This window comes from Vigna umbellata, chromosome 3 (genome assembly GCF_029865625.1).
Source record: "Vigna umbellata cultivar VRB3 chromosome 3, Vumbellata_1.0, whole genome shotgun sequence".
NCBI classification, from domain to species: Eukaryota; Viridiplantae; Streptophyta; class Magnoliopsida; order Fabales; family Fabaceae; genus Vigna; species Vigna umbellata.
Window position 1 is genome coordinate 43,553,969 of NC_142167.1, and position 23,296 is coordinate 43,577,264.

Consider the following 23,296-nt stretch of genomic DNA (forward strand, 5'->3'; position numbering starts at 1 on the left):
TTTCCACAACCGAACGAGCAAGATTGAAGGTGACCGATCGGTCCAAATTGAAAGAATATCTCTTAGTATTTCGTTTATTGAATATTTTGTATAAATATGATTGATGTTTGATTTTTGTATATTGTTATTTTGATGAAATCGATTTTCTTTAGTATATAAATTACACAATGCTTTTGTGTTGTGATATGCGATAATTATACTATGTAGATAATAGATATAAGTATTATAGTTAAAATTGAGATTTAACTCATAAAGTTATAAGATTCTACAATTTTATAAAATGTTTTTGATTTAGATTGAGACATAATGAAATCGTTAGACACCATTTATGAAAGACATCAACAAGATATATATTTACTAAAATTTATTAAATAAATAATATGAGTGCTATTTTTTAAAAGAAATTAAAAAATAATATTCATTTTAAAATTAAAATAAAATTTGAATATGTATTTTTTTTTTCCTTTGTTTAGAATTTTGATATGGATGGTTCTTAGAAGCAACGTGAGTGCTTCCGTGATGGTGATGACAAAGAAAAGCCTAAAAACCTGCTTTTGTTGAAAAAGAAGAAGTTTGGCCTCACAAGCCACCACTCTCCAATTTATATTTCACCATATTTTTTATTATACTAATAATAAATTAATAAAACTATTATATTTTATATTTTATATTTTATTATAAAAATAATCAATACAATTACAAAGAATTGTATTAATCATCATCCATATTTATTTTCGTTATCGGATAAATGTCATTTTTTTTCAAACACAGCAAACGTGAAAACCAAATAGTAGTATAACAAAAATAATTACCATAGATAGTGCTTTAAAAATAAAATAAAGATATTAGCTAAATGTTTAAATTGTTCTCTGAAAATAAATTAGTAAATTAATCTGTCTCCATTAAATAGATCCTTCAAAATTTATTTATTCTTTATATATAAATATTTCATAGATATTTAATAAATAATATATAATTACATACATTAACTTTTCTTTTTGTATAAATAGATATTTTTTAAAAAATTGATTTTTTTATAAATTAACACATTCATTTTTCATATCAATTTAAATATTTTCCAATATTTCATTTGATCAAAGTCGGTTACGTTCCGATATTCCCTATAACCATGTTCTATATTTTTTATTATTATTAAAAACGCGTATTATTTTATGATGATAAAAGTAATAAATTATTGATTATATATTGTTATAATTATAAAATTAAATATAAATAATTTTTTCAACTTTATTGTAAATCAGTTTTATTTATTTTGTTGGTAATTTTATAATTAAAAAATGATTAAATTTAAAAAATAGTTAAATAAAAAATTATTAAATTTAAATAAGTAATTATAAAAAAAATAAAATTATTATTTCAGTTTAAGAAAAAAACTTATTTAAGTATAAAATTAAAAATAATTGTGGACACAAGAAAATAATTTCTTATATATATATATATATATATATATATATATATATATATATATATATATATATATATATATATATATAAGTAAATATAACTTCTTCTTTCTTTCTATATTCATTATTACAATTAACTTAATATAAAATTAATCATATTTTCAGTTTTAAAAGTTAAACAAGTACCATGTATTTAACTACCCTGTAACCCTGTCGATGTTATTAAAAATAGGTTAATATTAATAATTATATATCAATATTGAACCAATATTACTTCATTTTATAAAATGAAAAACTATTGTACTATGAAACTTTTATAAGAACTAAAAATACACAAAACTTTGTGGAATCTTTAATTTATATATACATTTTTTTTTAATTTTGATTGAATTGAATCATAAACCTAACATTCTTGTTTAAGGTATAACAAAAATAGATTGATTAATTAAAATGTAATTTTAAAAAATAGACATATAAGATTAAAAATTAGAATAAAATTTCACAATTATTTAAATCTGGAGACTGAGATCATAGAACAATAATAAAAAACTAAAGTTGTAGATAAGAATTAGAAAGAAATATTTTTCTTTTATCATTATTAATGTATGGACATATATCATTGGAACAAGCCTATGTTGTTCAATTTATTTTATTGCATTTATTATTTATCACTTGTAGGCTTTGGAAAAATCTGGAAGGAATTAATAGAAAGGAAATTAAGAAGGTGAAAAACTTAAATTGTTAGGTAAAATTAATTGGAATAATTTATTTTTAAAATATTAAAATGTTGACTTATACAGTATCATATAAAAATTGAAATGACAAAATTACTACTCCGTGTAACATTTAAACCATAAGATTATTATTCCACCAGAATAACGTACTTCACACAGAAATATTAATAACATTATCTTTGTTTTTATTGTTATTTAATACAATTACGTATTTTGAATTTAATATCAAGTTAACTGATTAATCCAATTCACTTATTAATTAAAAAAGCGTTATGCAGTGATTAAAATTTAATAAATAATTTAAGATTAAAAAAGTAATATTTTGGTAATAATAGGTGTATAGTTTACTTGGTGTACTGAATTTTGGGACTGGTCAAACCGATGGGAAGGAATATTTATTAGAAAGGAAAAAATAAATAAATTTTGTTTGGTTCGTGAAAAATAATTTGTAAGAATTTAAAAAAAAATCAACAATTTCTATTTTTTTCTCAACTAATAATTAGATAACTATAATAAATTTGACTAATTTCTTAATTTTTTTTCTTTTTCTACCCAAAAACTGCAAATTATAACCGTAAGTCAAACTTGAATTAAAGTTAGAGTCTTTTTGGGAAAAATATTATTACTAAATTATCCATTAAATATTAAGAACATTATTCAAATTTAGATTTATTTTAAACATGTCGTAACTGTTGGCTTTAACATTACAACATTAATTATTATGCATTAACCGCTGAAATTAATATTGTTTTAAAATCCTCTTTAGTTTGGTCTCTCACCATACCTAACTCGAAAAGGTAAATTAAGCACCAAACCAGCTTTTAGCATCTACCTCACGATTACTCCAGAAGCGCTTTTGGATTTTTCTTTTTCTATATATCCAAACGCACCATAGGTTAAAAAATATACATTTTTTTTTCTTGGACTAAGTTTTTGCTTCTACAAAAGTACAAATTCTTGGCTTCATACATTGGTCTTTCTCTCTCTAAAGTTCAAAGTTCAAAACAAAAGAAAACCCGACCTTCTCTCTCTGTCTCTCTCCTCACAAAAACCTTTCTCTGCAAAACCAAAACGCAGAAAACAAAACACCTCCAACGACAACACGCTACGCACAAAACGACTAATAAACACCAAAACGCAAACACTCTCCTCAAAACGACAATCCTCACAAAACAACAAAACCACCGTCCTCCACCGCCCTCCACCGTCTTCATCTTCCCATTTTCCCGTAAGGTATCTTCATCATTCACAAATCAAAATAAAAGAAAAACAGAAGAAACTTTTATTATTATTGTTATTCTTATTGTTTTTTAAAGTTTTAAATTCCGATGAACCTTGAAAAACTGAAGCTTTCTATGTTGGGTGTTGCAAAAGAACAGTGTCGATGGCGGAGTTTGGAAACAGCCCGAATACGACGTCGTCTAGATTCTCCTTCTTCAACCGATCCATGACGACGCTGCGGAAGGAAAAGCCGTCGCAGAAGCCGCCGCAGCTGGACCGATCACTGACGAAGTTAGGAGAATCCCCTAGAGGCGGCGGGAGCGTCGTTAAGAGGCTCTGCAGCTTCTTTGAGTCGGCGAAACCTTCGTCTTCGGAACATCAACACCGCCACCACAAGCTTAAACCCTCGAAATCGATCGAAGCATCCGAATCCTCCATCGATTCTCCGACGAAATTGGTCGATTCCTCGCCGGCGATTCGGTTACCGGGGACGGAGGATCGGATCGTGTTGTATTTCACCAGCTTACGCGGTATTAGGAGGACCTTCGAGGATTGCTACGCGGTGAGGATGATATTTCGGGGATTTAGGGTTTGGGTTGACGAGCGTGATATTTCGATGGACGCGAATTACAGAAAGGAGTTGATGAACGTGTTGGGGGAGAATGGTAATGGGAAGAGGAAGGGACACGTGGCGCTTCCTCAGGTGTTCATCAGGGGGCGGCACGTGGGGGGTGCTGACATCATCAAGTACATGTACGAGGTGGGGGAGCTCGGGAAGGTTCTGGAAGGGTTGCCAAGGACAAAGGGTGGGTTTGTGTGCGAGAGTTGTGGAGATGTGAGGTTTGCACCTTGTGGGAATTGCAGTGGGAGTAGGAAGGTGTTTGATGAGGATGAAGGGGTGTTGAAGAGGTGTTTGGAGTGTAATGAGAATGGGTTGATAAGATGTCCTAATTGTTGTTCTTCTTGAAGTTTGAACAAAAAGAGAAAAAAATGAGAAATTTGAAACCTTGGTGTGTGTAGTTGTTGTTGGCATAGAACTTAGATGCAGTTCTTTTCGTGTTTCTGGTGTTGTTATCTAATCAGGATTAGAGTTTTACTTGGACAGTACGAGTTTGAAGTTGGGGTTTGTCTTTGTGATGGTCAGTCAAGTTTTAGGCTTTTTGGCACTCTTGTCCAATCAGAATTGGAGTTTCACATCAGTGATGAAGGTTTGCATTGAAGATTAGATCAACGAAGACTGTCATAGTGAAACTCCAATTTAACGTGTTTTTGGTGTTGTTATCTAATCAGAATGGATGTTTCATGGGTGGAATAATGGATTGCATGAAGGATGTCAAACTCAGATTTTGATTGGAGGATGACATGAGAGCATTTGAGGAACTGTGTTTAGGTTTTGTGGTAGTTGTTGCATATGTAGGATTCTCAAGTTTAGGCGTGTGAAGGTGTTTGGAGGGTAAGGTTTTGTGGTGATTCAAAGCACTCTTTGAATTATTTTTTTTTCTATGGGTGTTTTTTTTTGTTATCTGTCATGAGCTGATGGTTTCTTTGTTCAGCTCCTTGAACTGCATTTTGTTCAAGAGTGATTTTTATCTTCCACACAGGAAAAAAAATACCAGATATGTTTGTATGATGTCTGTTGTATTGTACTTCATTCACAGTCCTGAGGAGTGTTTCTCCTCGACACAATGTAAATATTTAGTAATATCAAAAGGGTTTGCAAATATTGACCATGGAAGGTTGTATTGGTTTCTCTATGACACTTTCCATATCTTAGTGCTTTGTTTCTTTGTGGTTTCTCATATATTGTGTTAAAAACATTTTTTATGGCACCTTGAGTTCTGAATTGCTTGAATTCAACGTGTTAAAATGCTAAAATTCCATGTTTCTGTGAGAAATGTGTTTTTTAGTGGGGACAGGGTTTCTCTTGGAGCAATTGAATATATATATACTCTTGCGATCATAAGGATTAACAAAAAATGGTCGTTGATTTTATCATGACTTCTGGATATTGTCATTCTTATTTTGGTTCTCAGACTCTGGGCCTTGATTTTGTCGTATCACCATGTGGGGGGGCCGGCACATGACATGTAAAAGTGTGCTAAGAAAATTCTAAAAATAATTTCAGTTTCCATATTCTTCCTTCACTCATACAAGTGTCTGCATTTTGAAACGAAAAATGAAAACTATTTTAACAACTGTTGTTATTTATATAGAATTAGCTTGTGATAGCAAGAATCAGAGTGATCATTCTGCTTTATTATTCTTTTCCATAGTTCATAAGAAGTTGAGAACAGATAACTCAGTGCGATTGATATTGGTGCATTTGGTGTATGGCAATGCAATATTGAATCTATTGTGACCTTATCCATTCCCCTCAGATTATGATGGAATAATTGAGCACCCTCTTCTCTTGAAGTTTCTTCATTGTTTTGTTTTCCACGTTTGATGTTTGTAGTTGGTAAAAGGTTGTTTTCCTATTTCCATTATCAAGAGGAAGGATGTAGCAACTACTCCATAGATCGTAAGTAGACTGAAGACCAAAATAATTAGTAGTTCAGAAAGGCGTTCGATGTTGAAACAATCTGGAATAAATCCAAAGAATCATAGTAAATTATTCAAAAAATTTAAAAATTATTTATTTTTTATATTCCAGATTTTTTTTCCCTGTCAAATTATTTGATTTGAGCTTTAAACTAAACTGTTTATTATTTTAAATAAAGTTAAATATATTTTTATTTTATGTATTTAAATATAAAATTAAAATTCATTTTATTTTAAAAAACTTATTTAAAGGGTTAAATATATTTTTAGTCCAAAAACTATTCAGCAATTTTGTTTTTAGTCTCCTTTTCAAACTAAGTTACTTTCTACTCCTTCTCCTTTTGAAAAACATAAATTTTTGTCCTAAAAAACCAACGGCGTTAAAAAGAAGCTGAGCTGGCTAACGGTGGAGTGTTACGTCATCTTTTTTCTAACACTGAGTCAATTTGACTCTCATCGTTCGGTCACCATCATCATTTAGTCACCATCACCGTTTGGTCACCATCATCATTCAGTCATCATAACCATCCAGCCACTACCAATACCGTTTGGTCACTATAATATCGTTCGGTCATTCAATCATCATAACCATTTGGCCATTAACAATACCGTTCGGTTACCACTAATACCGTTCCGTCATTCAGTCATCATAACCATTCGGCCTTATCAATACCGTTCAGCATTACCCTATGGTAACAGATAGATTGACTCAGTGTCAGAAAAAGAAAATGACGTGACACTCCACTGTTAGCCAGCTCAGCTTCTTTATAACGCTGTTGGTTTTTGGGACGAAAAATTATGGTTTTCTAAAGGTGAAAGACCAAAAGGTACCTCAGTTTGAAAAAACAAAATCGCTTGATAGTTTAGGGACTAAAAACATATTTAACCCAATTTTAAAAATAAATGAATATAACATATTAGACATTTTTACATGTTAACTTTTGAATTTAAATATTATTTAATACATAAAAATAATAATATCATTAATTTGAAATATATCTTTTCATTTTTTTTATGTGTGTTATATTATTTTATTATGGATTGATGTAATTTTTCATGTATTTATGTTATTTTTTTTATTTTTTTAAATAAAATCTTTTTATTTATTAGGACAATAATATTTCACATGAACTTATTTACATTCAAGAAGTCATTTTTAATAATTGAATTGGAATCCTCCTTACATAACAATTTTGATGGCTTTGTGTTATTTTCAAGGCACCTTTGGGTTTCCAATAAGAGTTCTCTCTTGTTGAATATGATGTTAACTTTGGGCAACTAGGAAAGTAGAGAAAGATTCATGGGAATGGATTGTAGTGTTTGTTTGCATTGTTTTTGGGGTCAAAACTTGCATCTTTAATAAAGAAAAAAAAAAGTTTGTAGTATTAGTATAAGACAAGGAAACAAAGTTAGACCATCCATTCTTAAAGACAAAGTAATGGAGAAAGGAAAAGATCCTTGCTTTGGTTATTTTAAGAACACCAAGCATCAATGCATATTATTTTTCATAATGAATCCGTGATGGTACACCAAAAATGGTTTTCGTATAGGAAAGTTAAAACCTAAAACTTTATTACACATAACGTCTTAACTAATTAATAAATTGACTTTAATGAGTTGCATTAAGAGTCTATTTGTACAATTTCTTAAAGTATTTGTAAAATATAAAAAAAAATTAAGTTATTTTGAGTTAAAATTATTTTAAGAACAATTTTTTTATGGGGTTAAATATGTTTTTAGTCCCTAAACTATTGGTTCGGGTTTTTGTCCCTCTTTCAAAGTAAGGTACAATTTGGTCCTCATTCTTTTCGAAACGTTCGTTTTAGTCCTCGAAAACTAAACACAGTTTAAAAATTTGGTCCTCATTTAACAACAAATGAGGACTAAAACCAAAATTCCGAGGACTAAAACGAACGTTTCGAAAAGAATGAGGACCAAATTGTACCTTTGAAAGAGCGACGAAAACCAGAAACGACCAATAGTTTAGGGACTAAAAACATATTTAACCCTTTTTTTATGCAATAGCAAATTCAATCACACTAAATTTATGTGAGGTTGTCTCTTTGTGTTTGTTCTTTTAATTCTAATTTTCTTAATTTATAGACATGTTCATAGTTCTATAATTAATAACATGTTTAATGTTTTGGGAAATGCAAGATTTTGGTGCTGACAAGGAGGTGTTTGGTGGCTATAAGACATATTTTTTTTGTGTTTTGACTGTTTTATTTTTGAATTGATATGTTGTATAACTTGCACAACAACCCAAATCTAAATGTCAAAGAGTAAGTTATACAACATACTATTTCAGAAATTAAAAAAGAGAGTAAAAAACAATAAAATATTTTTACTTTTATTTTTCTTCTTCATGTTAGTGCGTTTTATATTAGGTTTAGAATAGAAAAATATTGTTTTCGATATACAAATTAAAAACAAAGGATAAAATTGGGTGTTAAGATGAAACTTCTAAAATTAAATCAATCAAACAAATTTTTAATTTAGGTTCAGTAACAGATCATGACCATAATAAATAAATATAATTAAAGAAAATAAACAACTAATAAAAATAAAGAACACGATACTAAAAGAAAATATATAAAAACTTATTTCCTTTAAAAAAATAATTTGTTATTTCTTATAATTCATTATAACATTTTTATTTTTTCATTCTTAATTCATGTGTTTATCATAAAAAATAACATAAAAAATATGAAAAAACAAAATATAGTTAACCTATCTTTTAAATATTTTGTGCATATTTCTCCATCATCGAAAATTTTCAACAACGAAGATATATATACTCTTAATACAGAGAATAATTGATTGGCAACTTTAGATACTAATTTTTAATTTTGTTAATATTAAGAAATTGTAATTTTCAAATTTTTTAATCAATAAAAAATAACCTTTTCTAAAAATATTTAAAAAAGAAATTGTCCTAATATATTTTCAATTTATTAATATTAAAATATTGAAGTGATGATTCGCTTGTTTTTAAATTATTTGCGTTAAACGTAAGTTTTTCAAAATGCCAAATTTTCAGCTACTTTCGTCATCGTCAAACTTTCAATTTGCATGAAAATCGCGTTTTGATGTCAAAACTTAACGTTATTGATAACGCACTTTTCATTAGACTTTTCCCTTGAATCAAAACCAAGGATGTTGCAATATTGCAACTTTTGGAAGATGATTTTTTCGGGTTCTATTTGATGATAAGATAAATTTATTTGCGAATTATTCCAAAAGGATAAATAAGTAACAGTGAAAAAGTAGTTAGAAGTTATACATTCTGGAATTATTAAAAAATGTGTAGTCCAGAAACATTTTAATATATTATTCAGAAGCTGTTGTAGATTATTCATGATTCTTTGTACATCTTATTATACTATTGTGTTTTCCCCCCGTTACTGATATTCTCAGTCAGTTGCCAGCAACACTATACTTTAAGTGTATATCATAAGATAAGGTGAAATCAATTTCTAATTTTAACTTCCAATTTTCAGAAATATTATTCATCATAAAAGGGTTGCATGTTTTTTCAGTCTGTGATTTTTTTTAAAATATATTTTTAATTATTTTTATTTCTATTTCTATTTTTATTTTTATTTTTATTTTTTTTTAAATAAAAAATGTCATTGTCATCCTCACTAGTCTTAATTAGATTATGTTTATTTTGTTTTAATTTAATTCTAAATTATTTTAAATTAAACAATTTTGTTTCTTTTCAAATTCAAACAAAATTAAATTTGTAGGTAAAAGTTACACAAATATTTTTATTAAAATTAATATTTTTGTTAAATATTTTTAACATGATTAAAGATGTGGAAATTATAATTATATTAATTAAGGTTTCTACGAAATTTTCTTCAATTTTTTATTTAAAAAAATGAAATTCTATGTTATTAGTTTGTTCACTAAGCTCTCATTTGAAGAATTTATACTAGGGTGTCATGTTACTATTTTTTTTAATTCTTATAGATATATTTAAAGAACGGAGTTAACATTTATATAAGTTTAAAATCTTCTGATAATCCTCATATTATACTGAAATCTCAATTTAGTCCTCAGAATTTAAGTAGTCTCAATTAAATCCTTATTTTAGAAAATGTGATGCAATTTGGTCATTTTCGTTAATATAATATTGACGACGTTAATTTAGTATCATGTGTCAATCTAATTTTTTAATGTTTTTTATTTTTTTTAAAAAAAATTTGCCACATGTCAAATGAGGATCCTGTCACGTGACAGAGATAGTATGACGTGATAGTGACAGAATCACGTGTCATTGTTGAAAAAAATGTCATGTGAAAAATCTCAATTTAGTAATTTTATTTGTATTTTGTTTCAATTACTCTTAATTTTTTTTAAAATTAAAGCAATTGTATCCCTCTTAGAACTAAGACCAAATTTAATTTTTACATAAATGTTGGATGACAAAAAGAGCCAAGGTCGAACCAACCCGACCCACCAAGCCTAGTAGCCTGACAGGCCAACTTCACAGGTCAGTAGGGTTAGCTTGACAACCCATCATCAATCCACTTTCATGTAAAATATAAAAAAATATAGTTTGTTTTCATGCGATATTAGTCATACTTTCAATGGCAAGCTAGCCCGACCTGACCCTTTTTGACAGGGCAATATCAGACCAGGATTAAACGGGTCCGGTTGACCCATTTTGTCACCTCTAATAAATGTTGTAATTGTTATAATGATATTTTTATTAAAATTTATATTTTTATTAATATTTTTAATAAGATTAACTTTATTTAAATTAATATTTTGCATTGAATTTTATTTAAATTTTGTTTTGAAATTTTCAATATATTTATTTTAAATTGTTATAAAACTATTTTAAAATTTTATATTTGAATTTACAATATTGTTATTTTTAAACCAACTCTAACATTTGTATAGAAATTATTAATATATAAATATTTGAAATAAAATTTAAATAATATTTAATGTAAAATATAAATTTAAATAAATTTAATATTGTTAAAAATATTTAATAAAAATATCAATTTTAATGAAAATATCATTATACATTTATGCAAAAGTTAAATTTGGTCTTAATTTAAAGAGGAATGAAATATTTCCAATTTAAAAAAAATTAGGATTGAATGGAGACAAAACACAAATAAAATAACTATATTGAGATTTTTCACATGACACTTTCCCCAATAGTTACACATGAAACTGTCACTGTCACGTCACACTATCTCTGCCACGTGACAGGATCCTCATTTGACACATGACATTTTTTTTCCAAAAAAATAAATGATAATAATTTACAAAATAAAAAAGAAATAAAAAATTCACGAACTAACGCATGGTACTAAGTTAATGTATACTAACATAAATGACAAAATTGCATCATATTTTAAAAAATGAAGACCAAATTGAGACTAAGGACCGAATTGATATTCGAGTATAATATGAGGATCATTCGAGAGTTTTAACTTTTATACAATTTACTAAATATAAATATAAACAAATTTAATCTTGTTAAAAATATTTAATAAAAATCTCAATTTTAGTAAAAATATTTGTATAACATTTTATATAAAATAAATTTTATTTTAATTTGACGTATGAAAAAATTGTTTAATTTAAAAAAATTTAGGACTAAATTGAGACAAAATAAAAATACATGGACCAAATTGAGACTAATGCAATGACATGTGGCATGACAATGACATGTGACACTAACAATGTCACGTTATATTGTCATTGCCATATGACATAATATTAGTTTGACACGTGGTAAATTTTTATTTTTTAAAAATATAAAAAATATAAAAATAAATAATTAAAAAAAAATTTAGAAACTAAAAAAAGCACGAACTGATACGTGATATCTTCTTTAATTATGTTAGTATGGTACTAACACTAAGGACCTCATGACGTTAACTTTTAAAAAATAGAGATCCAATTGAAATAAAAAAAAATTGAAAGACCCATTTGAGATGAGTAACCAAAAATAAGCACATCAGAAATGATTTAACCTTTTTGTTATTTTTTTTTATTTTAATGATATTTTTTATGTGATAGTAAATGATTGTGTATTAGGTTTGAGATGTTATCTTGAATGAATTTTAAAACCATATAGTACATATCTAACATGTCTAACATGAGTTTTATGAAAAAATGGTTAAATATGATTTTAGTTATTAAACTTTACACAAAATAAAAATGTATTCATTTTTGAAACTTACAAAATTGAAATTTGTTCATGTCTCAAAGTTTGATACAATTTAGTTAAGAAACTTTACAAATGAATAAATATAGTCCTCATAACGTAACAACTTTAAAAAAAATTTGTGTCAAACGAGTTTTAGAGTAATATTTGAGTTGTTTTCATCATTTTGACAAGTTTAAACTCAAATGTCATTTTAGAACACATATTAACAAGTCCAAAAAATTAACATCATTAGCTCAAAATGACTATATCTATTCATTTTTAAAGTTTGGGAACCATAATGTATCAAAATTTAAGGTAATAATGGATTTCAATTTCGCATGCAAGGAACTAAAGATATATTTAACCTTAAAGAAAAAATTTGCATGGATAAGAAAGAAAAAGCCTCGAGTTGTTATCGTAATAAAGCATAATTAACAAATTAAAGAAGAGAGTTGCTCCCTCCACCACCCTAAGTCTTCCTACACCTCTCCACTATTTCTTTTATTCCAAAATTATCCTACATTAATTTAACTTTTATCCTTTAATTTTATTTACCTTTTTTAAAACCCTAAATTTCCTTACACTTCTACACATCCATGCTCCTACACTTGCAACATACTATAGAAGAGAGTTTCGCCCAAGCTCTCGACCGCCACTGAGATTGGTGCAAATTATGCATGAATAAAAAGAATAGTTAAATGAAAAGAATCGTTATTCACCTTCAAATTAATAATACAAATCAAAAAAAATCAAGGGAAAGGGAAAATGATCCAAACGTGGAAAGAATTTTGACAAAGGAAGCTTTGAAAATTGCATATTATGGTTGTTGTCATAGATCAGACTTAAATGGGGCACTTGTTGTAGAAATCCATTTATCTCCCTATAGAAAATCCATTTACCTTTTTTTGGCTCAGAAAGCAAGACGCTGCATTCCCAAATTTATCACACTGTGGATCTCAAGTTTCAGAAATTCTACAGGGTTAAAAGCAGTGCTCGGGAAGGTCTATGAGACAATACATTGCATGAGAACATTTGCATACACTAGTTATGTTGTCAACATCCATGGACCCCTTAAACGGATGTCAACATCCGTGGACGGATATCGACATCTGTTTGTCCTTCAACGGATGTCCATATCCGTCCACGGATGTTGACATCCATTTAAGAATCGCATATTCACATCCGTTTAAATATTATTGAAGGACAAAAGAGGAATGAGGAGGTATAAGGAGTAGTGTGTGGTGGTGGAGGGAGTAACTCTCATTAAAGAAACCTCTCAAGATGCTAATACATCAACAAAGGTAGAGTAGTCAAAATGGGCCACCCAGCTTGTCCTAGCTCAGTCCACCATGGGTTGACCCCTTAGTGGGCCAACCCAACCCAGCTCGCTTATTAGTGAATCCAAAAAATTCAAATTCGGTCCGACCTACCACAGGTGTGGTAGATTAAACGGGTTGATACACTTAATTACAATTTTTTTTTCTTCAATCCCAAAAAAAAAATACAAAATTTTTCTAATTGAAATCTAAACAAAGTTCAATCCAAATACGATCCAAAATGATGTTAAACTCCAAATACAATCCAAAATTACAAAAATACAATACAATCGAAATACACAAGAGAGCATTTTGGGTTTTCATTTTTTTAATATAATTTAATATTTAGAATTGATGGGTGGGTTTGTGAGTCAACCCAGCTCACCACGAGTTCAACTCGGGTGAGCCAAATTCTTAGTGGGTCGAGTTCATTTTGGCTTGTGCTAAAATTTGCAATTTTTTAACCCAACCCAGTTCAAACCCGTGATGAATCAGATTCATTGCGAGTTTTAACCCATGTTAATAGCTCTAAACAAAGCTCTTATCTTAATATATGATGACGAATCAAACATATTCAACCTTAAAAAGATAGAAAATTTGATAGTGAAATAATCCCATCATGTCATAGAATAATGTACAATAGAGAATGAGACATGAGAATATGAACACATACAAATTCCTATTGTTTATGCTCTAAAACCATTTTTAAGATGACTTCTGATCCTTAACTTTTGTCCAACTATTGAGTAAAAGGAACACATTTAAGCTCAAGCTCAAGTTCACCTCTCTCAATGTTTTATAGTCTCATTAAGATCTCTTGTTTGATATTTTGCCTTCATAAAAGGATATGATACCATCTCTAACAAGGGTGTTGTCCTTGGTTGCCATAAATTTCCAAGTTGCATGGATTCACCAATGTTCAATTTATCATAGGTCATTGCAACTATAACTAGAGGTTGAATGTATATTTCAACCTCTCCCATAAAACCATTAGTTGAAAATGTATCCTTGTCATACACAAGTTGCACATACATAAAACACTCTAACATTTAATATTCTCTCATCATCTTAAAACAACAACACCATAGAGGAGAAAAGTTCACATCTTGCAAATCCTTTTCACCCAACTTTATACAACTCTACAATAAAAGAAGGGAGGTTCATCATTACCAAATTCCCTACAAAAGAGTAAGTTTTCCTTTTACGTTGTTTCTCTCGGGTTAATGGATATTCCACATGCATGTGAAGTTTTGACTCTACATTTATTCTTATAATCCTTTTCTTGAATCTTGTAGTTGTTATAAATCTAATGGTGTATTTATATTCTTGATACGAGTTTAATGTTATTGTTTTAAAGCTTCCTTGATTGTGGAGATTACGGACTATGTAGGATTCATAATTGGGATCTTTTTTTTTATAGATAAGAGAAGCTAAACCTTATTAAATTTGCCCATTGATTCAAATTGTTGAGCTTATGCTGTTTTGAGTTATGATTGAATGGTAATTAGTTGTCTTATTGGGCCAATTTTGTTACTGTTATGTGCTTTTCAGAATGTAGAAAATTGAGGTTTTGTTGTGGTTGAATAGAATATATGAAATTATTTGGAAACTCACAAGAGTTCACAAAATCACATATGAAAATGCAAAATTTTGTGTGTTGGATAGAGGTGAGAAGCTCACGACCTATGGTGGTTGTGTGTTGGTAGTGAGGTGTTTAAAGGCTATAAGAAAGGTTAGGTCAACTCAAAGAGGAAGGTGACTAGAGGGGTTTCATAAGTTGTTCTAGTCTTGATCTTAAGGAGAGTAGTATGACCATAAATAGACAACATAACACTAATCTAAACCAAAGGTGATTATATGAGAGGATACACATCTATTTATAGGCTAAAAGTGTCTCCTAAAAACCCTAAAAACCCTAAAAACCAAAACTTTGCATGCAACCACTACCAAGCAATCATTGGCTGAAAATGGTGGCCCTCTAAGGAGTGGACAAGTGTCCACAAATCCTTTCCAATGAGTGCCATGTAGTCACTACTAAAGCCAAATCCTTTTCAATGGAAGCATAACACATGACACATACTTTCCACATGGTTTAGATGTCTAGCTTAAGGAAAAATCCTACACTAATTAGGCCTTAATACAAAATACAAGCCTTAAACAAACTTATACTATTTGATCTGGCCTAAAAAAACCTACACTACTCTTCAACCTCCATGATGACCTAAGAGAAAGATTTTTGCTTCACCTTGCCTATATGACACTAACTCTTCTTGAATATGCTTAGGCTATGGTTAGGGGTATCTCATCAGTTTGGGTTGTTGAACGAGCTACTTTTTGCTGGACACATTTTTCTGCATTTTGTTCCAATGATTGATCACTAAGAGAGGTATCTAGTTGTTTTGCGAGAAACCTTTTAGAGGCCACTTGCATAGCGAGTATATTAGCTCGCTAAGCAAATATACAATTTTTTTTTAGTGGAGTTAATAGGGATTTTGAAATGATAGTTTTATGTAGTTATGATGAATGTTGTATGTGTTGAATGAATGAATGAGTAGTTTTTCTTAAGGAAGGAAACTACGTGAATAAGTTACTGTGATATATGAACATTAGGATCTCTACTAATTGTTAGAATCATAAAATGAAGACAATTAGTTGGAAAAGTCAACGGAGGTTCATTTTTATAGTATTGGCAGTAGTTATACACAGAAAGATATGAATTTATTCTATCATCTAATGTGAAGTTGGGGAAATAGCCCATTCATATTAATTTGAGGTGTTACATAAACAATTTTGTTTTCTATTGAATTCGTCTGTTCTTAAAATTAAGAAAATATTAACGATTATTTTGTTAATGACATTTTTATCCTTACATGATTTTTAAAAACGACTTCTTAAAACTTTTATATTTTCTAAAAATATTTTCAGCATGTATTAAGACACTTTTAAATCGTACACTCAGGAAATATTATACAAAAATATAATTCAAACATAATTTCCAAACATGTGCTTAAATTAATTTTTAATCATTATGGATTTATGACTTCAGAAAATCTTGCATCTTTATGGAATAAGCTTTCTAAACAGTTTAAAATAAAAGTACTATTTAATCAAAATTATTTTTAAAATGCAATTTATTTCACCACCTTTTAATAGTTTTTTCTTGGAATCAAAACCAAAGATGAAATGATATTGCACTAATTTATTTTAAATGTTAAATATTTTATGATAATATTTGAATGGTTTAGATGGTTTTGACAAGTTTTAACTCTGATTATTAAAAGAGTTGTTTAACAAGTCCAAAAATATTAATGTTGTTAATTAAAAGGAACTATGTTAATTATTTATTTATTTTAAAGTTTGAGAATCAAAGTATATTAAAATTTGAAATAAAAACATATTCTAATTAAGTCTATGAATTAAAAATATATTTCATCCTAAATTTTTTTTTTCTTTTTGGCATAGATCAGAAAACAAAAGCCTTTAAGAGTTGTCAATGTTACCACAAATAATTAGCAAATTAAGGAAACTTCCTAAGATGCTAATACACCAAGAAGGTCTTATCTCAGTGTGTGATGACGAATCAGACACATTCAACTCTGTAAAGACAGAAACTTTGATAATGAAGTAATCCCACAATGTCATGGAATGATATACAACAAGAAAGGAGAATCTACAGACATACAAATTCCTATGATTTTTGCTCTAAAACCAGTTTCAAGATGAGTTGTGATCCTTAACTTTTATCCAGCTATTGAGTAAGAGGAACACACTCAAGCTCAAGCTCAAGTTCACCTCTCTCAATGTTCTGCAGTCTCACTGAGATCTCCTGTTTGATCTTGCCTTCATCAAGGGATATGATGCCATCTCTAACAAGGGTGTTGTCCTTGCTTGCCACAAATTTACCAAGTTGCATGGATTCGTTGATGTTTGATTTCTCATAGGCCTTTGCAGCTATAACTAGAGGTTGAATGTCTATTTCAGCCTCTCCCATAAAATCATCAGTTGAAAATGTATCCTTGTCATACACAAGCTGGCACATACATAAAACACATCAACATGAAATATTGTCAGAAGTAGAAATGAAACGACAATGGTTTCTTATGTAAATGTAATGCATCGATGGTGACATGACATGACATCAAGATAAGTAGAATGCTAGAAAACAGTAGCACATTTCTGGGGAGAAAGAAGATAGAAAGAAGATATGCAGAATTTTCAAAGAGAAAACTGGAAGTGGTGTGATGATATGAGTGCAAGTTTAGTTACCCTGATTTAAGATTGTTAAAAGCAAGAATGAAAATTACCAAGAAATATTTAACTAGCTTTTTTCCTATAACGGACTTCAAACAAAGGATATATGACCAAGAAAGAAAGAAAAGAAGAATCCCAGTCACACAAAATTTGATCATACATTAGAATCTGACTAATTTTCATGTGAATTAGCCTAACAAAATTTTAATAGGTTCATTCTTGTAGGTGATATGCAGCAAATAATTTAAACTGGATTTAATAAAAGGGTTCAATGCATAGTAATATAAGGTTCTTAATCATTAGTTTGAAGTATAGAATTATAAGGCAGTCATTTTCATCTCCCTCCTCATCATTTGTTCCTCTTTTCAGATATTACAGGAAATAAGATTACGTTCCTAAGACTTGAAATAAAAATTCCTTTATATTACAAATTTTGATATATTTTGGTTTTCAAACTTAAAAAGTGAATAAATATAATCTTTTTAACATAACGGTATTAACTTTTTGGACGGTTAAATGACTTTCCAAGATAACATTTAAGCTGAAACGTATCAAACCATGTAAACAATTCATATGTAAGCCTAAAATGCATTTGACACAAAAAAATTTAATGTATTTGGATTAGTAGGACTACATTTATTCATTTTTTAAGTTTAGAAACCAAATTATATTAAAGTTTATAATAAGGATGAATTTCAATTTACATCAAAGTTTAAGGACTAAAAAGATATTTAACCTTACAGTAATCTTGTGAAGCCATGTTCCAAGTTTAGGGGGAAATGAGAAAGAATGAATATTAGTGTTGCAGGAATTAAATTGATCAGTTACTAAAATAATTGTATATGAAGTCTCAAAATATATTCTGCACATTCATGAGATTGTTACTGTTTTACTAGTACAAATATGATTATGGTACAAGAGCACAAACACAAATAGCAACCATTTATGATTAGCAGAAAGTGAGAAAATGAACGAACTTACCACTTTTAGAGGAGGAATGTTCTCTGGAATTGAAAGCATTAGACTTTCATTCCACACTGGATTTAAATTGTTCTTTATGACTCGTGTTTTTACTGACTGCAACAACAAATATAACAAGTATTTCACAATTTTTTCTCCTTTCCATCTATATTTTAAACTAGCTCACAGATAAGATGCTCACTTGGTGTCCCAAAGAAAGGATGACATAAGGGTCACTAGTCATTACGTCTCGAACAGCTAGGTGAGTGCCTCTAACAACATTAACCTTAATCAACCCAACAAATTCAACCATACCTGCCTATAACAGTAAATGGGAGCAACAAGATTAAGTATTTAGAAAAAAAGAAGTTCCAACATTTCTCTATTCAGAACAAGACACAGAAAAGTATGCTTCACATTTTAATAATTCTTTTATTCTGATATACTTGTTGATATGGTTCTGAAGTTAAGAGCACATAAGGTAAATATGTGTTAAAACCCAATGTTGCAGTTCCCAAAAACTGATTCTTGTATAGGGTATACTTTTTATCATATGACAGACTAACAAACATAATTTTAGAGAAATATAGTGTTTTATCAGAACAATTTTTTCCTCTCATAGAAAATAATAATACAAGCATATTTAGATTCTTCTTTTCAACAAAGCATATCGCCATTCAATTTGTCTTTCTTCTTTCTTTTTCATGTGTTCTTACTACAGTGAAAATGATAGATGGTGAGTTATCCCTGTTCCTCACCATTTTTCTCTTCATTTTTCTTCATAAACATAACAAATTTTATACTCAAGAAATTTGTATGAATAATAAAAAGGCAAAGACCCTGCTGGATTATAAATATTTTCCAGAATATAGAGCATGAAACTCATTCCTCCCACCTTTTGACTAGAATTGGAGCATGGGGAGCAAAAAACAACATAAAAATTTAGTATGTGTGGCACACTATGTCGCATCAACTGGCTCAAAAAGTAATTTTTTATGTTCATTTAAGAGATGGCTGATAGAACTAGCATTAGTCAAAGGAAAGGTTACCAATGAGGTACTTTTCTTTGACTTGTGCTCAGAATCTTTTCTTCCCCAACTATTTCGGAATGCATTCCCAATTCGAGTTTTGCCTGGAAATCTTTCAGATGGTTTTTTGTCCATAAGAGCATGATAGTATGAAGAGCTGCACTGAGCAAGTGATACACTTCTTCCTTGAGATGGGATAATGGGGCCTGCCACATTGTCATCACACCCCATAAACTGTTGGAACTCATATTTTCTCCTGAAAAGGAAAATCAAATAGGCCATTTCTGAATAAGAATGGTGTAATTCATCAAAAAAACGAAGAAAAAAAGAAAAATTTGGCTTCACTTCAGTTACCGAATATATTCAGAGCGCTCTTCAATGGAAGAATGTGGTTTTGGTTTTCTCATGTTACTTGGGAGGCAAGCTTCATACTTCTTGTTTAATAGTGTATTTCCTCCTAATTTTGCTAATGCATCAACTTGTTCATCTGTCCATTCATCTAGCTTCAACGATAGAACCTATAACAGCTTCAAACAATGTTAGAATTTCATTTTGCAGTGTTGCAGCTATGCACGCACAATGGAACACCCCTCCCATGTTTCTAAGAGAGCTGCAAATAGTGAATATGCAATTTTAACATAACTATGTATGCATGTTATATTCATTGTGAATCCCAACCTCAAAGATAAATGTAATATGACTGTTACTGAGAAGTTATTTTAAAAGTTTTGTTGGAAACATACCTTTGATATGTGGACTCCTAGACTTCTGTGTATGCCAGAACACTTGATGCAAATAAATACTCCAAGACTCGAAGATCTGATGTTTAACAAATTCATCACACAAAACAAGTACGAATAGTGTAATGAGCTAATAATTTTATGATATGACTAACTTTTCACTGAACTATGAATACATCATTGCATTGTCAAAGCTTATAAGCTCCAAATCATTTGGTACATATGTTCTAATATTTTGAGCCTATTCATTTCAAATAGTTCTGCAAATCCACCATATTTCTGATTGGTGCACAATTCTTTTTTTTTTTTTTTTTTGTAAAGACACTGAAGCAACATTCAGTTCAAGATCTATGACTGATAAATAAAACTGAGATAAAAAATCCAGGAAACTACATTCCTATGAAAATTCAGGCAAATACTTACACCCATTTTGGCTCTGGAGTTCCGCAATCAGCGCAGAACTTGTTCCCACCATGATGCATCAGATTTGTTAGCCTTCTCTGGGGACCTAGTAATTGGTAAATATAATGAAGAGGAATAAGATATAAGCTGAACTAATCAAGTAAAGAGGCATGCGGGGTTAAGTATCGTTAATTTAAGTTGAACCCTGCTGATAGGACAAACTATTTATAAATACTGTACATACAAATAATCTTCTTTAAGTGTTAATAAAATCACTAGTCTAGGATCATTAATCGTCTTTTGTCAGAAATTCTCTGATCATATTAAGTAATTCATGATTCTGCATTCTATTGTCAGAAATTCTGCAGTTATGTAATTCACTATATGCATTTGTTAGCAACCCAGAATCTTTCACTCAATCCAACAGAAACATCAAAATCACTTTTTGCAAGGTTTGATCCTAATGAAACTTGGAAGTTTTTAAGAATGGACTAGTCTCGATGGTCAAGACGAACCAATATAAGAAAAACTTATTATTCTCACCGTCGTTGTCACCACTACCATCATCTCATTATTATTATTGTCATTATCACCACCATCATCAACATCATTATCGCTATCACTTCCCTTTTATTATTGTCATCATTGTCACTATCATCATTAGCTAATGTTTAGCCTGTCCTTATCTTATCATTATTCTCTAAATCCTTGTATCATATTATATCTAATCACCAATGAGTGCTAAGACTACTTAACATCTTATTGTGTTAACCTGACCGAGCTATGTTTACAAGTCATCAAAAAGAAGTCTTCAAAACCACCTAGTATCTAATGTTTGGTTGCAAGAAGACATGCTTTGAAAAAAGACCTGTCTCCATGCTTTATTTAGGTGTAAAGACATGGTACAAATCTTAACATCATAAGTATCTACTATATCCTCAGAAAATCAGAACTGATTCAACATGTGGTTCGTTGTAAAAGATTTTTCCCAACACGGGGGAATGAGTAAATTGAACGAAATGATTCAATGGTGCTGATGAATGTATTCTTCTGGTGTACAAAATCCATCATTTGATTATTGTGTTTCTCTGGGGGAGGAAGAAAAAAGGGATTAAAAACTCTTACATATTACTTCTTTTGTATCAGAATTTTCATCCTGCACAGACATATCTGGCCTTCAATATTTGAAACCCAAAGGAAAATGTGGTGCTACAATCTGTCACCAGCCATATGGCAGTTTTTTCTCTGCATTCAAATACATGGCATAACATATATTACATCTGATCAGGTTCAACATGCCATTTGCAAACCCAAATGAATAAACATAAATGGTGGCAAGGAGATTGCAAATTGCAATGGCATAGCCATTTAGGGAATAAAAAGAAACAGCTATTTTGAATATAAATTCTTACATATCAGAATGTATCTTTCTGCTCTTAAATTTTCAGCACTAAGAAGAAGGCAACAACGATTCCTGCATTGCAACAAACCAGAATGGGTTCAAAAACAAATGGCTAAATCAAACATATATCTCATATTCAATTAATGGGCTTGTGAAATAACATACCCTCGAGTCTGAAAATGTTCAAAAGGGTCTTCGAGAAAATTGGTTTTTGACGACTATTGAAGGTGAAAGCTCGAAATTTTGAGAAATGTGCATTGAAGAGGAAAAGATAAAAACTTGAAAACTCAATTTGCCAGCCAAATGTGATAGTTTTTGGGGTTGCAACAAATCAAAGATTTCAGGGGAAACAAGACAGATCAGAATTATCTTTCTTTTGTAACAAACTCTATAATTCTTGACAAATATGTAAATTCTTTAGTAATATGACATGGAATTTCCTATAGATACTAGGTAACGAAGCTTCTTTTTTGTTCTTTTCTATAAATTAACATATAATTAACTTTTTTCACACACCAACTACAGAACATGAATACTGACATGTTGTCTATCTTCATTTATAATACTGCAAGATAAAAATTTCATATTTCTATTTTACTTGTAATTATATTTTAAAATTATATATATATATATATATATTATATGTACTTATTCTTTTTATTTGATAAAAGAATTATTAGAAAAAACATACATGGATATGTTGAATTGATACCAATAATCAGTTATTGAGAAAACTAAAGTTAAATCAACCATCACATTAATCTATTTTTTTAAAATATTAATATCAAAGTGGCTCAATCAAATTAAATTTGTTTTTGTTTAGAGGTTTCTTTATTATAAAATTTTTAATATCAAGAGAGTAATCATTAAAAACTTACAAAGTAATTCATTAAAATACATAAATATAAATTATAGAGATTTTGTTTAATAAAATAATTATACAATATTATATATAAAAATATTCACATTTAGACACTAACATGAAATAATATTATAAAACTAATTATAATTATCAATTTCACTTAAAAAAAAATTAATTTATGCATGTGATTTTTTTATTGGTCATTCAAAATAAACATACATAGTAAACATATATTGG

General features: G+C 29.3%; 2 protein-coding genes across 5 annotated transcripts; one reads left to right on the top strand and one right to left on the bottom strand.

The window, feature by feature from the left end:
• Window positions 1-3,090: 3,090 nt before the first annotated feature.
• On the top strand, window positions 3,091-5,109 carry LOC124833752 (uncharacterized protein At5g39865-like). 4 transcript variants are annotated; one of them, XM_047308295.2, is made up of 2 exons: window positions 3,091-3,391; window positions 3,533-5,109. In XM_047308295.2, the coding sequence occupies exon 2, from the start codon at window positions 3,543-3,545 to the stop codon at window positions 4,344-4,346; it is 804 nt and encodes a 267-aa protein (XP_047164251.1). In that variant the 5' UTR covers window positions 3,091-3,391; window positions 3,533-3,542; the 3' UTR covers window positions 4,347-5,109. The 4 variants fall into 4 exon arrangements, with proteins under 4 accessions (XP_047164251.1, XP_047164253.1, XP_047164252.1 ...); XM_047308297.2 differs by having other exon boundaries at window positions 3,091-3,386; XM_047308296.2 differs by having other exon boundaries at window positions 3,091-3,386; window positions 3,538-5,109.
• Window positions 5,110-16,945: 11,836 nt separating this feature from the next.
• LOC148202576 (putative ADP-ribosylation factor GTPase-activating protein AGD11) lies at window positions 16,946-22,578 on the bottom strand. Its single transcript, XM_088110366.1, has 10 exons — window positions 22,363-22,578; window positions 22,208-22,269; window positions 21,921-22,040; window positions 20,817-20,901; window positions 20,397-20,472; window positions 20,008-20,171; window positions 19,675-19,909; window positions 18,828-18,944; window positions 18,647-18,742; window positions 16,946-17,444 (listed from the first exon to the last, which is right to left on the bottom strand). Exons 3-10 carry the CDS (start codon window positions 21,961-21,963, stop codon window positions 17,163-17,165), a joined length of 1,098 nt encoding a protein of 365 aa, XP_087966492.1. The 5' UTR covers window positions 21,964-22,040; window positions 22,208-22,269; window positions 22,363-22,578; the 3' UTR covers window positions 16,946-17,162.
• Window positions 22,579-23,296: the final 718 nt, after the last annotated feature.